General features: G+C 43.6%; 1 protein-coding gene across 8 annotated transcripts in view; it reads right to left on the bottom strand.

Annotated features, from left to right (window-relative positions):
• Positions 1 to 16058, bottom strand: part of pard3ba (par-3 family cell polarity regulator beta a) — a 218780-nt gene that overhangs the window by 113740 nt on the left and 88982 nt on the right. For all 8 annotated transcript variants that reach the window (XR_009791988.1, XM_061798810.1, XM_061798809.1 and 5 more), the window contains 2 exons: positions 12154 to 12293; positions 11712 to 11840 (listed from right to left, as the gene is read on the bottom strand). Coding sequence is in view for 7 of the 8 variants with exons in the window: in XM_061798810.1 (XP_061654794.1) it covers positions 11712 to 11840; positions 12154 to 12293 (269 nt within the window). In the remaining variant the exon portion in view is untranslated. The remainder of the gene's footprint in view (positions 1 to 11711; positions 11841 to 12153; positions 12294 to 16058) is intronic.

Genomic DNA, 16058 nt, shown 5'->3' with positions numbered 1-16058 from the left:
CAATAAAGACTAGTGAGCCTGTTCCAGAAGCAGCCATGGAAGCCCAAGCCATGACATTACCTCCACCATGCTTCACAGATGAGCTTGTGTGTTTTGGATTATAAGCAGATCCTTTCTCTCTCCCTACTTTGGCCCATCCATCACTTTGTAGAGGTTAATCTTTGTCTCATGAGTCCAGAAAACTTTGTTCCAAAACCTTTGTGGCTAATCTCTGTACTTCTTTGCAAAATCCAATATGACCTGATTATTTTTGCTGAATGGTTTGCATCTTGCGCTATGGCCTCTTCTCTCAAAGTCTCCTTTGAACAGTGGATTGTGATACCTTCACCCCTGCCCTGTGGAGGTTGGGAAACCATTTTGTCTGGCAATTTAAATAAAAATGCATCCAAACTAATCATAGCTGGTGTTTTTACCAAAACATTTGCTTTGTAATGTTTTATTATTATTATATTTTGTAGTAGTAGTTTGATGTTGTTGTTCCCTTCTGGGGGTCCTTCATGATGAGAACTGTCCGACCTTGGGTTAGCCATTTTGGGTGGCTCCCCGATGTTAGGTGCTTGTTCAGTTGTGCTGCAAGGCATTCATGGAGAGCAGTTAGCATCTTTAGCCTGCATGTATGAATCATGTCGGGCCCTGGTATTGTCCAGCTCTTCATCTTTGACACTCTTGCTTGGATATCTGCCACTGTTATGACAACTGGTTCTTGTTCTGTGCAGTTGCTGTACTCTGCGTGTAAGTCTGCCAGGCATTAGGCGTTGGTATTGTGTGATGCCTTCTTCTCACAGATACTCTTCCAGTATTTCTCTGTGTCAGCCTTGGGCGGGTTTGTTTCAGTCTTGCTACGTTGCCACTGAGAGCATACCTGAGCTGGGTTGTTGGAGAAGATCATGTTTATTCTCCTGGCCTTTTTTCCCCTTTGCGACACTTATTCATAAAAAGAAATTTTTGCTGGTGTTGCCTCATTGAAAATGGTATTACAGCTACTTTCTGTTAACCACATTTCATTTAGTAGCAAAAAGTCTAGATCATAGGTTGTAATGATGCCATTAATCAACATTGATTTATTAGTGATCTGATATTGAAAAGAGCTAGTCTCGCAGAGATAACTGGAGACAATGGTTTGATAGATTCACATTTTATCCTCACTAAGTTTGTTTGATTTTTTTTTATGCCATATTTCTTTGACCAACTTTCTGTCCCTTGTAATTACAGGGATCAAAAATGCCTCATCTCCACAGGGGTCTGACTTAATCTGGAAAAGACTGGACATATCAGTCACATTTGAAGATAAGATTCTTCATGGGTGGAGGAGGGGTCCTTCGCATCTTAGTGGACGTTGGTTTCAGGCAAGGGGGGATGGGAGAAAGATCTTGGCATGGTGTGTGTTTTATTCCAATAGTGAGAATAGCCTTCATCCTGTCCGTCACACCTAACAGGAAATTAAGGCTCGTAGAGAGTGAGTTTTGCGGTGGGCTTTGCTCCAATGGGGCAGGCAGGGGTGTGGGAAATTCCAAGTGCTGCCTCATCTCATTCCTAATTTGTTCCTCTGATTGCTTGGGTAACGCTGGTGACTCCAACTGCACCTTGTGTCACCTTATCTCTTGTTCCTCCGATTGTTTGGGAACAACTGCAGACTCTTTCTGCGCTTTTTGTCCTTCAGCCGCGTCAACCAGGTCAATGTTTTCCTTTCGGGCAGCTGAATGACATACACAGTAAAAAATGTTGGCAGCCAATAACTTAAGCCCTTGTCTATTTAGACAGAAACACTCTGCCTAGTAAAGATGTCGGCGCTCCCAAAAAACGTAGAAATTGTCAATGAAGGTCACGGATAGCGCAGTACACAAACTTTGAGCCACTTATTTGCAACCCCAATTCCAATGAAGTTGGGACGTTGTGTTAAACAAATAAAAACAGAATACAATGATTTGCAAATCATGTTCAACCGATATATCATTGAATACACTACAAAGACAAGATATTTAATGTTCAAACTGATACATTTTATTGTTTTTTAGCAAATAATCATTAATTTAGAATTTTATGGCTGCAACACGTTCCAAAAAAGCTGGGACAGAGTCATGTTTACCACTGTGTTAGATCACCTTTTCTTTTAACAACATCCAATAAACGTTTGGGAACTGAGGACACTAATTGTTGTAGGTGGAATTCTTTCCCATTCTTGCTTCAGCTGTTCAAAAGTCCGGGATCTCCGTTGTCGTATTTTACGCTTCATAATGCGCCACAAGCGGGGTTCAATCCCCAGCCCCGCCTGCGTGGAGTTTGCATGTTCTCCCCGGGCCTGCGTGGGTTTTCTCCGGGCACTCCGGTTTCCTCCCACATCCCAAAAACATGCTTAGTAGGTTGATTGACAACTCTAAAATGCCCGTAGGTGTGAATGTGAGTGCGAATAGTTTGTTTGTATGTGCCCTGCGATTGGCTGGCAACCAGTTCAGGGTGTACCCCGCCTCCTGCCCGATGATAGCTGGGATAGGCTCCAGCGCCCCCGTGACCCTAGTAAGGAGAAGCGGCTCGGAAAGTGGATGGATGGATAATGCGCCACGTTTTCAATGGGAGACAGGTCTGGACTGCATGCAGGCCAGTTTAGTACCTGCACTCTTTTACTACGAAGCCACGCTGTTGTAACACATGGAGAATGTGGTTTGGCATTGTCTTGCTGAAATAAGCAGGGGCGTCCATGAAAAAGACGTCCACAATTTCCAAAAACAATTTGAGATGTGGACTCGTCGGCCCACAGAACACTTTTCCACTTTGCATCAGTCCATCTTAGATGAGCTCAGGCCCAGAGAAGCCGGCGGCGTTTCTGGGTGTTGGCTTTTGCTTTCCATAGTAGAGTTTCAAGTTGCACTTATGGATGTAGCGACGCACTGTATTTACTGACATTGGTTTTCTGAAGTGTTCCTGAATCTTTGTGGTGATATCCTCTACACATTGATGTCGGTTTTTGATGCAGTGCCGCCTGAGGGATCGAAGGTCACGGGCATTCAATGTTGGTTTTCGGCCTTGCCTCTTGCATGCAGTGATTTCTCCAGATTCTCTGAACCTTTTGATGATATTATGGACCGTAGATGATGAAATTGCAATTGTATGTTGAGGAACATTGTTCTTAAACTGTTCAACTATTTTCTCACACGCTTGGTTCACAAAGAGGTGAACTTCGCCCATCGCTCCTTTTATACCCAATCATGGCACACACCTGTTCCCAATTAGCCTGTTCACCTGCGAGATGTTCCAAACAGGTGTTTGATGAGCATTCCTCAACTTTCTCAGTCTTTTTTGCCACCTGTCCCAGCTTTTTTGGAACGTGTTGCAGCCATAAAATTCTAAATTCATGATTATTTGCTAAAAACAATGAAGTTTATCAGTTTGAACATGAAATATTTTGTCTTTGTAGTGTATTCAATTAAATATAGGTTGAAATTGATTTGTAAATCATTGTATTCTGTTTTTATTTGTTTAACACATCGTCCCAACTTCATTGGAATTGGGGTTGTAATTGATTGAGCCTACTGAAACGTTCATCTCCAAATCATCCCATTGGGAGAGGTCCACTTAAAACCTCAGCATCCAAAACATTGCACTTTTGTTCGGAGATCAATGAAATCTCGAATCTGTACCTCTGATTGCTGCTTGACAACATCCAGGGCCCCTGTGTGTATAATGACAGACTTCACAGTTGGGTGCTGATTAGTGAGCTCCATGATTTTTGGGGGGGATATCAGACACCATGTCATTGGTAAAACACAGTACCTTGGCGTTTTTCTCACTGCAAAAGCGTTTCACATCCTTGACAGCTCCATCACCAACTATTAACGTTTGGGGTGCCATTTTTTTCGTCTTATGATTTAGTTTCATACCTTTCAGTGGTGGTCGGGGATGAGCATTCTTAGCCAGGGTCTTGTAAAAGTGTCTCAAATCAATTTGTACATCTGATGTCAAGGTTTTGCATTGACTTGCGTCCTCTTTTCTTGCCAGTCGCTGTCCATGGCCGCTCTCTCGGGGTTTAAGAAGCATGCAATGCAGGCCAGCGGGATTCCTCGGTAATCTGCTGGTGTTGTGTCCTCCCTTTTAGATGTTAATCCATATGTTTAGGCTGGCTCCCAGTAAATTCCAAGGAGAACTGCTGGATGACCCATGGCCGGTTCCACATTCCACATCCGTCCTCTATGTGGAGCTAAGTGGCTGTCTGTTAGCACGCTTTTCCTCGCCATTTTGAGACATCGGTAGAGAGGTTTCATTCCCCGACTGTCCAAGTGGTGTAACCATTCATTATATCGATGCAGTGATTTATATTTCTACGATCCAACTGGATCGACCTGTGTTCGGCAAGTCAGCCTTCCAGACATAACATTGATTTAAATAGTTTTTAAAAGGTAATCAATCAATTATATCGATACAAGGAAACAATGCACTAGATTTAAGCACGGCAGGCTTTTTGTGGAGGTGTATGCGTTGTATTTCCAAGAAAAAACACTTGTAATTCCTTTTACTTCGCTGGATTTATTTTTTTGCAGTTAGCACTGCCAAAGCTACATTCTTCCTCTTTTCTTCTAAGCTTCTTTTTTTTTTTAACGCCCCATATCTAGTCACTTCTTTCCATAGTGCCCCTAGTGGTTGTATGAGACCCACAGAATGTGTGTGTTGTTTTACTAAGCACTAAGGATTGTTTTTTTTTTTTTTAAGAGTTTAAGACATCCATATGTCTGGTGGACAGCAAATGAGAAGGAGGCTAGCGATAAATTATGATTAAGGATGCGTGTGTGACTCGCGGCAAATCGCCTTGCTAGCCACTAACAATGACAGCAGAGTAACCTTGAAGGGAAACTCGGCGAACAAGAGGAGAACATGAGACAACATCAACAACTGGACGCTGATTCAGGCTCACGTTTGTGCTCCAAAGAGCAGGTTTGTTCATTTACCTCTATGTATTATTAACACTATTCCTAAAAGATTTTCCTCATGAAAACCTCACAGTGCATCAATTTTAGACATTACTATTTAACAGTTTAGTACAGGGGTCCAACTCGGGACATCTGACAGTGGAGATAATTTTCCAAGTACCCCCTCATAATTGTAACACCAATTAAACATCTCTTTTTTTAGGGAAAAAATGACCCAATAATAAAACCATAGCTGAAATAAAATAATAAAAGTTAGTGTTTTCCCCTTTGTTTTATTGCAACACAATACAATAGAAATCAATCAATCAAGTTTTGTTAACCAGACTCATAATCCATTGGAAAACCAATGGACCCACCCAAAATGGGTCCGTGACCCACTTTTAGGTCCCGACCCTCCAGTTAGGAATCACTGGTGTTGTGTATGAAGCCTACTTACTCCACCGGTAAAAATGCTTTTATTCGCATGTTTTCTTTTCTATGCCCTGCGATTGGCTGGCAACCAGTTGAGGGTGTACCCCGCCTCTTGCCCACAGTTAGCTGGGATAGGCTCCAGCATACTCGCGGCCCCAGTGAGAATAAGTGGTGTAGAAACTGGATGGACGGATGTTTTCTTTTCTCACTCTTTGTTATACTTCTGCAAGTAAAAGCTACTCGCCTTGTTCAACCTCCGAGCACCACCCTCATAGTCATAGTAACGAAAACTGTATTTGCCATGGGTGCCGGAGTAGAGCGGTGTTAACGGTCGCTCATTTTCATGATAAAGGACAGCCTCCACAAAACAAAACACTCTTTTGGGAAGCTTTAAAAATAGAATCAGAATCATCTTTATTTGCCAAGTATGTCCAAAAAACACACAAGGAATTTGTCTCCGGTAGTTGGAGCCACTCTAGTACGACAACAGACAGTCAATTGACTGAGAAGACTTTTGAGACATTGACAAAAAAATAGTCACTGATCAATAAAGGGTTAATAGTTATCTGGTAATGCCGGTACATTTTTATTTTTTTATTTTTTTTGACAATTGTGCAAAAGATGCAGAGTCCTCTAGCACTTAGAGCAGTTCGAATGACTAATACAGCAATAGTCCGGTGCAATGACCATTGTGCAGTGCGCCGAGACTTCAAGGAGTGTATGCAGTTTAAAGTGACGAGTAGCGCGATAATCTGGGACAATGTTGATTGTGCAAATGTTGCAGATACTCCTCAGTCAGTGTGCAAATGGAGCAGATGCTATTTTGAGGTGAAGTTGTGGGGAAAAAAAGCAAAATATATCTTCTGTACACCAGTATGCTACCACTGCTAAATAATAAGCATAGTGTCAAATTAATTCATCTTGGATAGTCATTCATCCATCAATCTTCCGCTTATCAGAGGTCGGGTCGCGGGGGCAGTAGCTTTAGCGGGGAAGCCCAGATTTCCCTCTCCACAGCTACTTCCTCCAGCTCTTCCGAGGGGATCCCCAGGTGTTCCGAGGCAAGCCAAGAGACGTAGTCTCTCCAGCGTATCCTGGGTCGTCTCCGGGGTCTCCTCCCGTTGGGACGTGCCCGGAACACCTCACCAGGGAGGCGTCCTGCAGGCATCCTAAACAGCTGCCCAAGCCTCCTCATCTGGCTCCTCTCAATGCGGAGGAGCAGCAGCTCTACTTTGAGCACCTCCCAGATGACTGAGCTTCTCACCCTCTCTCTAAGGGAGAGCCTGGACACCCTGTGGAAGAAACTCATTTTGGCCGCTTGTGTCCGGGATCTTGTTCTTTCGGTCACGACCCACAGCTCATGACCACAGGTGAGGGTAGGAACATAGGTCGACCGGTAAATAGAGAGCTTCGCCTTTCGGCTTAGCTCCTTCTTCACCACAACAGACCGATACAAAGTCCGCATCACTACAGACGCTGCACCGATCCGCCTGTCGATCTCTCGTTCCATTCTTCCCTCACTCGTGAACAAGACCCCAAGATATTTGATGAACAAGACCCCAATATAGTTGAACTCCTCCACTTGGGGAAGGATCTCATCCACGACCTGAAGAGGGCACTCCATCTTTTCCGACTGAGGACTATGGTCTCAGATTTAGAGGTGCTGATTCTCATCCCAGCCGCTTCACACTGCTGCGAACCGCTCCAGTGAGAGTTGAAGATCATGGCCTGATGAAGCCAACAGAACTACATCATCTGCAAAACGCAAAGATGCAATACTGAGGCCACCAAACTGGATCCTGTTAAATATATTCTAGAAGTTATCATTTATTTGTTTAGCTTGCATTACTATTATGGACGATTTTAGATGTCTCGCCTTCAAAAAGATGACTCAGCATCATCTGATCGGATGTGGTCGGGAACGTGACAGGTGTTGGTCCAATGTTTTGTGTTGTGTCTTATTGTTTAGAACATTATGTCTGGGAAAAACCCTCCTATTTTCAAATAAATGCAGGAGCGACGGGAGAGATTGGTTAGAGCGTGTTGAGAGGCTGTGATCTGAACAATTTCCCATACGCCCTCCTCATGAGAAAAAGAAACCAGTGTCTTCCTTCCTTTTGTGTCTTTTTTTTATAATGTTGGGTAAGATAAATCCAACAATCCCCTCTACAACTCAGCTGCGCCTAGACATTCTGTCCATAAAGGTTTTTAACAGAATCAGTGACAAAGGGACTCCACCAACCCTCACTGGAAACGAGTCCGACTTACTGCCGGCAATGCGGACCAAACCCTGACACCAGTCGTACAGGGACCGAACAGCCCGTATCAGGGGGTTCGGTACCCTCCCGAAGCACCCCCCCCACGACTCCACGAGGGACACGGTCGAATGCTTTCTCCAAGTCCACAAAACACATGTAGACTGTTTGGGCGAAATCCCATGCACCCTCAAGGACCCTGCCGAGGGTGAAGAGCTGGTCCACTGTTCCATGGCCAGGACGAAAACCACACTGCTCCTCCTGAATCTGAGATTTGACTTCCCGACGGACCATCCTCTCGCCAGCACCCCTGAATAGACCATACCAGGGAGGCTGAGGAGTGTGATCCCCCTGTAGTTGGAACACACCCTCTGGCCCCCCTACTTAAAAAGGGGGTCCACCACCCCATTCTGCCAAGCCAGAGGCACTGTCCCCGATATCCACGCGATGTTGCAGAGGCGCGTCAACCAGGACAGCTCTACAACATCCAGAGCCTTTAGGAACTCCGGGCGAATCTCATCCACCCCCGAGGCTTTGCCACCGAGGAGCTTTTTAACCACCTCAGTGACCTCAATCCCAGAGATAGGAGAGCCCGCCTTAGAGACCCCAGACTCTGCTTCCTCATGGGAAGGGGTGTTGGTGCAATTGAGGAGGTCTTCGAAGTATTCTCCCCACCGACTCACAATGTGCAGAGTTGAGGTCAGCAGCATCCCATCCCCACTATACACAGTGTTGATGGTGCACAGCTTCCCCCTCCTGAGACGCCGGATGGTGGACCAGAATTTCCTCGAAGCCGTCTGGAAGTCGTTCTCCATGGCCTCACCGAACTCCTCCCATGTCCGTGTTTTTGCCTCAGCAACCACTAAAGCTGCATTCCACTTGACCAGCCGGTACCCATCAGCTGCCTCAGGAGTCCCACAGTCCAAAAAGGGTTTGGGAATTGCCGCCACGACAGGCAGTGACTTCCTTACGGCCACAGCTCCGGACGGCCGCCTCGGCAATAGAGGCACGGAACATGGTCCGCTCGGACTCAATGTCCCCCGCCTACCCTGAGACGTGGACAGTCAATCAACTGCATTATTATCTCTACCATTTTGTTGCTACATATTGGCTAGACAGTTGGTATGTAAAACTACATGAACCCCAAGAAAAGTTTTAAAAGGGTGGTGCATGATATAGAGAAGACCCCATTAAATATTGGTGCAGGTTAGGGTTGTTAAAAAAAAAAAAAAAAAAAAGAACAAGTTCTATTCAAAGCTTGTATAGGATCTTGTCTTCATTGTATAAGTAGCTAACACTATGCCTGATAATTGTATATTTTCCTAAATTATGAAAAGAGTTTCTGTAATAAAACAACTAATAATTTCGACACAGTGGACAACTGGTTAGCACCTTCGCCTCACATGTCTGAGGTCCCGGGTTTAAAATCCAGATTTTGCCCGTTCTCCCCGTGCCTTCATGGGTTTTCTCCGTGTATTCTGGTTTCTCCCAAATTCCAAAAACATGCATAGTAGGTTAACTGGAGACTCTAAATTGTTCGTTGGTGTGAATGGTGGTTTGATTCTATATGCCCTGTGACTAGCTGGTGACCACTTCAGGGTGTACCCCGCCTCTCGCCCAAAGTCAGCTGAGACAAGAGTCAGGACAGCCACAAACCTAGTGAGGATAAGCGGTTCAGAAAATGGATGGATGAAAATAACTAACAGGAAGTAATTACTTCTCTCGTGATCTATTTGTAGTTCAACTTAATACCAGACTTTCAGTACAAGCTTATTTTTAATCACCAAAGAATGTGAGACTCTGTCAAAACCAGTTGAACCACAAAGAGGATTCGCAACTTCCTGCGTGAAGTGTGAAAGACGACTCAGGTGGCAACTTGCGAGGTTTTAAATACCTCTGTAATCTAGCAGCAGTAGTGAACTAAAGATGACCCAATCAGAGAGAGAAGGCTGTGGAAGGCTAGGGGAAAAGGAGATAAACACAAAACCACACACTGTTTATTTTTTTAAGCTTACTGCTGATGTGGCACCTGAGGCTCAGTGGTGGTACACTCACTACTACTGTAGATCCCCTCGAATGCCCTTTGCTTGCGGGAACAATGCGTCTCTGGGGTGGCTGAGACCCCATGGCTCCGTAGTGCGACCCCTGCTCCCTCCACTAATGGCCTTCAGCAATGGCTTTTTAACAAATTTGTAGCCAGGAGACAGACCAACCTCTTCAACACCCAAATGACAGACAAAAAGGAGCTCTTTCTCTTCTCTGGGTGGGTGGTGGGGAGTGGGTGATACACAGCGATTACACAGAGGCTTTTGTCGTGGAGGATTTCTAGACGGGGGTGATGGTGAGGCGGGGGAAGCTTCAAAGCTGCAGGATTAGTGACGAGAGCGACATTCAATTAAGATGAGATCTTGCCGTGTGCCACACTAGTGCTGGAGCTCCCAATTAATCGCCTTAATGTCTGCTTCGATGGCGCTTTACACCTTTGCCTCACAATGAGAAGCGGGGAAAGCAAAATGAGTGATTGAAAAGAATAATGTCTGGATTCGCAGTGAGCGTGGAGGAGTGGTGGCTTTGGGTGAGGTTGACAAAATGGAAAAGTACCGGTGCTGCAAAGTCACTTTCTGCCTGGTGAACCCTTTTCCTGCAGACTGACCTGGGCTTGCAGGCTGAGGTTCAAACATGTGCAGAGTGACCCCTCCATCCTGTCCTTTGTAAAAAGTAAAAATAAAAAATTGCACACACACACACACGCGCGCGCCTATTAAAATGTAGGCAGGAATTAAGTGCAATTAGAACTATTGTGTGGAAAGTGCTTGCGAGTACAGGCGGACTAAAAATTTGCTGTCTATTTGTATTCAAATAATGAGGCAAATTCAGGTGCCTCGCAGCTCGGTTAACAGCTTTCGCCGTGCCGCCTGCTACTTAGGAAACATCAATAGTCTCTATTAAAACAAATCAATCAGCAGCTCTGCTCCCTCTATGCGACAAGTCTACTTGTACACAGGAGATAAAAGCAACTGTATGAAAGATGGAGCGAAGAATATAAATCACAAGGTAGTTTGGCATCAGTGTGATGAAGCGAGCAATGGAACCCTTTTAGCCAGATGACCGATCCTTTACTGCTGAATCAGCAAGTGTCCTTTTTTTGCAGTGACAGATTATAAAACTGCTGTTATTTAAAAGAGCTTGACATAGATTATGAAAGTGTGTCTCTGTGTCTGAGTGTGTGTGCGTGCGAGTTTAGGGGACATGAAAAGACCACTGAGATAGAGGACCATGCTGCAGATAAGGGCCGGCCCTCTGAGGGCCCCACCAACTTTTACGGCCTTGATGGAGACAAGAGTGAACTCTCTTATGCTTCTCCCATCCTTTAAGTCTCTCTCTCTCTGATGTACAAAAACAAGAAACTGTTAGATAAAGACTGTAGAGGCTCTTCAAAGTGCACTTGTTATGTAAAGAGTGCCGAGCCATTAATGAGAGCAAACTATTTTTAGAAGCTGTGACTGGGGCTTCTTAAGTATTGTAAGATGTGTTCGACTGTGGATGCATACTTGTACTGCGTTAAAATACTTTATTATTATATCAGATAGTAGTTGTTTAGAAATGTGTGTGGACCCCAATGAACAGAGAACAAAAGATGCAGAACCAGTAATCCACATCTATTTCACAATGGTGACCTCTGAACCCTTCAGCCTGAACAGGTAAAGGGTCTTTCATCACCCGTGGTGTGGCAACATGCGTGTCCGTGCTCACACATTTCCTGTGGGACCGCTGTGGCTTGTGTGTGACTTCCTCTGGCATAGCTGTGTCAACAAACCGTAGCAGGACAGGAAAGATGGAGCGTGTTCTGCATATGTTTGCATGTCAATCCATGTGGTATGTTTATAGGCAAAGGGACATCAACATAAAAACATTGATCCTTAGAGAGGCGAAAGGGAAAAAGTGACACAATGTGCAGGAAATAGTAAAAAAAAAAAAAAAAAAAAAGACTACAAAGGTGAACATGGGATGGGAGGAGACAGCAAAAGGGGGACAAAAGTAACGAGCATTAGTGGAGACAGATAAGCCAGCTATGCAGATGAAAAGAGCAACTGCTGCATTATCGTGAAGTTGAGCACTTCCTTACCAGTTCCCGTGGCAGGAAGATGTCCTCCTGTCGGGCCACTATCACAGAAACACTTTCTCCCTGTTTGGTACTACGCAGCATGGCCACAAGTTCCTCCTGGCTCCGGCCTGTCATGTCCATTCCGTTCACCTATGCAGATCAGCAACACACCTAATAAAGTCCATCGTCCATTGCCAGAGCTTACTTAAAAAATGCTGAAGCTCAAGGTGCTTTGAGGCTTTTTGTTTCATTTTACTGAATGCAGAATAAAATTCACCAAATCAAGAAGAAGGATCATCATAGTTATGTTTGTATCATCTAACTGGAGTCCGTCAAAGTTAGCCACAACATTATTTTTTTATGTGCTGTAGCCATTCCCTTAAAAGCTTCAACCAGCACGGGTGTCAGAGAGTCTGCTGCTGACGTACAGCCTTCTTATTTCTGTATCTATCCACTGTCTTACCTCGAGGATGCAGTCACCAGGCTGCAGGCGGCCATCTTTGATTGCTGCACCGCGTGGCAGTATATTCTTCACCAGAATTGGTCCAGGCCCACTAGCAGAGGAGTCCGGGGTCACAACTGTGAAGCCTAGACCCTCTGCACCTGCAAGACAAAATCATCATAATTTTCTTTTGCATTGGTCTAATCGCCTTTTAAATAAATAAATAAAACGTTTTGTAGCATGTATTTTGTAAAACAATTATCATCATATGTTACACTGCTCACCCCTGGTGTGCCAAACATATACTCAATATCAAAATTGTTGTACAAGTGACCACTGTCTGACCAGTGTCACAGATCGTGGTTGAATTTCAAGGTACCACTGTCTGTATGTTTTTTATATATTAGTCTTCTGTATATGTTTTTCTCTGGTTTTATGGTAATCCAACATGTCCTCAAAATATTGCATTTATATTTTACATTGAATATCTGCCAGCCAATTGCATATGGACAAACAATTTAGACTCACAGTTTAAAATCTTCAGTTCACCTGCATGAATGTGAGTCAGTACAATAATCCCTTTTTTATCGGGGTGGTTAAATCCCCCCCCCACCCTCCTCCCCAAAAATACACTGCAATAGATGAAACCCACGAAGTAGTGATACATTATTTACCGAATATTTAATACATTTAAAAGTTTCATATTTACAATTCAGTGCTGATAAGTGATGCCTTGGAGAGGTGCAATTATTTATTTGTCCAGGTGAGGTTGCCATCCACCGTCTCTACACAGAAAGCACATGCTAAGACGTGTGCGCTGCTTGAATGACATGCTCTGCTTGAGTTACATGAAAGTAAACCCATGCGGATGTACAAAGGATGGGCGATTTGCTGGCTAAGACCCCTATCTTACTGGCCTCGAGACTAGTTAGCGACCTAATCACAACTTGAGTCTCCGCTGCTTGTGGAGACGTCTCCTGGAGACTGGCTGTATCTGTTTAGGCTACTTTTTCAAGTCTCCAAAAGGTCTCGTTTTCAGAAACTCATTCTGTCCGCGACAGGTGAGATGTCTCCGTGAGGTCACTGGGACATCTCCCAGACCTGTTGGAGACCAACAAGTCAGGGGAGACATCGCGGAGGCCTATCCGCTACTTCACAGCAACGTCTCTGTGACGACGAGAGTGACTCTACGGAAGTCTAAATAGCCAAAATATGGGACCTTTAAGTTATTCTATTGTGCCTTTACATATTTAAATTAGCGTGCAATGTTTCAAGCATTTTCATTGTGCCTTTACATTACATACATTTATACAGCGGCTGAAATAAGTATTTAACACATCATAATTTTTCTCATTAAATATTTTTCCAATGGTGCACAAAAATATATCGGCAGAAATAAGTATTTAACATCTCACCATTTTTCCTCACTAAACATACCTCCAAAGGTGCTATTGACCTGAAAATGTCACCAGATGTTGGGAACAACCCAAGTAATCGAAACATACAAAGAAAATAGAACAAATAAGCTCAGAAATTAAGTTGTGTGTAATAATGTGAAATTACACAGGGGAAAAGTATTGAACACGCCAACTGGTATTTAATACTTTGTACAAAAGCCTTTGTTTGTAATGACATCTTCAAGACGGCGCTGATATGGAGAAACTAGTCGCATGCATTGCTCTGGGGTGATTTTGGCCAATTCCTCCACACAAGCAGGCTTCAAATCTTGAAGGTTCCGTGGGCTTCTTTTATGGCCCTTCAGTTTCAGTTCTTTCCATAGATTTTCGATTGGATTCAAGTCAGGTGATTGGCTGGGCCATTCTCGCAGCTTTATTTTATTTTTTTTCTTTGAAACCAATTGAGAGTTTCCTTGGATTTGCATCATTATCCCGCTGAAAATGTCCACACTCGTTTCATTTTCATCATACTCGTAGATGGCAGCAGTTTCTTGTCAAGAATTTCACTGTACATTTTCCCATCCATCCTTCATTCAGTAATGTGAAGTTTACCAATACCATTTGCTGAAAAGCAGCCCCACAACATCATGTTCCCACCTCCGAACTTCACTGTTGTTATGGTATGTGTTTTTAGGGTGATGTGCAGTGCCATTTGTCTTCTGAACGTGGTGTGCATTATGGCATCCAAACAGTTCCATTTTCATCCGACCAGACTATATTCTCCCAGTATTTAACTGGCTTGTCCAAATGTTGTTTTGACGTTATTTTTTTTCAGCAATGGGGTCTTGCTTGGTGAGCGCGCATGCAGGCTATGGCGGCGGAGTACATTACTCACTGTTTTCCTTGTGACAACAGTACCTGCAAATTCCAGGTCTTTTTGAGGCTCTTGGACAACTCTTCTGATTATTCTTTGCACTCCCCTGTCAGAAATCTTGCGAGGAGCGCCTGAGAGACAAATTTATGGTGGTATGATTGGCTTTCCACTTACGTATTATGGCCCCAAACGTTATTGGCTTTCCATGCCTTTTTGCACCTCCCTTTCCTCATGTGTTCAATACTTTTCCCTGTGTCATTTCACATTTTTACACACAACTTAATTTCTGATCTTATTTGTAATACTTTGTATGTATGGATTACTTGGGTTGTTCCCAACATCTGGTGAAATTTTCATGTTAAAAGCATCTTTGGTGGTATGTTTAGTGAGGAAAAATGGTGAGATGTTAAATACTTATTTCTGCTGCTGTATTTGTGTATTTTTTTTTTAGGAAAAAAAAATAAAGTTTTTATTAGAAATGTTACATGCTATTTTATTGTTTACATTATTTCTATGTTTACATTAAAAAGAACTCATGTAAGCTTATAACAACCAGTTTTTTGCCTGGCAGTGACCCTATATGTTATTGGATATATTTGATATATTACTTCATCTGCAGTATATTTGTATATTTAAATAGTGAATATTCTATCAATATCTGTTCCCTCCTGCGACCTATTTAGCAGAGCTCTTCATATAAGACAACTGTGACTGTGCCGTGACGTTGTGGTGCTAATTGTTTTCCGCGCGACGTTGTCTTGGTGAGAGTGCAAGCAAAATTTTGGTATCCCGCTGTGCCAAGTCACCGCGAATGATCAGTCTCGGCAGTAAAACCAAGGAACAGAAAAGCGTGTGGAGTGACTTATCTGAAAAGTGTCTTACTTTGGCTATTACAGAGGTACTGCTCGATATTTTAGTGCATATTTTATGTGAAACTTTTAGCAGAATTTATCATGTATTATCATGATCATTATCATTAGGAATTTGTGAAAAGATGTGTAGGAGAGTAACTGTGCTATACTGATAAACAAATATATATATATCTGCGCTGCACTTAATCCACAATAAATGAACCGCGATATAGAGAGGGATTACTGCACTCGGAGGAATGCAAACCACTACGCCTGCCTGCGATACAAACAGCATTTGCTTGGACATACATAACCATTTGGCAGCATGAGAATGTGCATCCAAACTTAGACAATATAAGGCTTTGGCCACAAGTGTTTCATACTAAACAAAGGTTTATTGTTCAGTATCTTCTAAATTGACTGGTTTCAACCTTTAAGTAAGGGAGCGAGGGTTCGCTTCTAGCCAGATTAGCCAGTCTTTCTTTAATTTCACGTGTGAGCAGGCCTTGCTGTGACTGATGAAGGGCGGTAACGGAAGAACATGGAAGGTTTGAGAGCAGAATAGGGGAGATATAACTCCGCTCTTCAGCTTCCCTCCCTGGGGATGCAACTGGGCTTCCACAAACAGTTTCCTCATCACCGAGAGCTAGGGTCTCTCTGTGCGTATACCTGTACATTTATAAGTGAATGTGTGTCTTTGAGGCCACACACAGGCACGAGACATTAACTCCGGAAAGCCTATTGCACCATGCTCCTTCTTTAACAGCCCTGCAAACCCAAAGCTATCAGCAATATGTGCCGCAC

Source organism: Phyllopteryx taeniolatus, chromosome 1 (assembly GCF_024500385.1).
Source record: "Phyllopteryx taeniolatus isolate TA_2022b chromosome 1, UOR_Ptae_1.2, whole genome shotgun sequence".
In the NCBI taxonomy this organism is placed as follows: Eukaryota; Metazoa; Chordata; class Actinopteri; order Syngnathiformes; family Syngnathidae; genus Phyllopteryx; species Phyllopteryx taeniolatus.
Note: the sequence above shows the minus strand (reverse complement) of the source record. Positions and strands in the feature narration are given on the sequence as shown.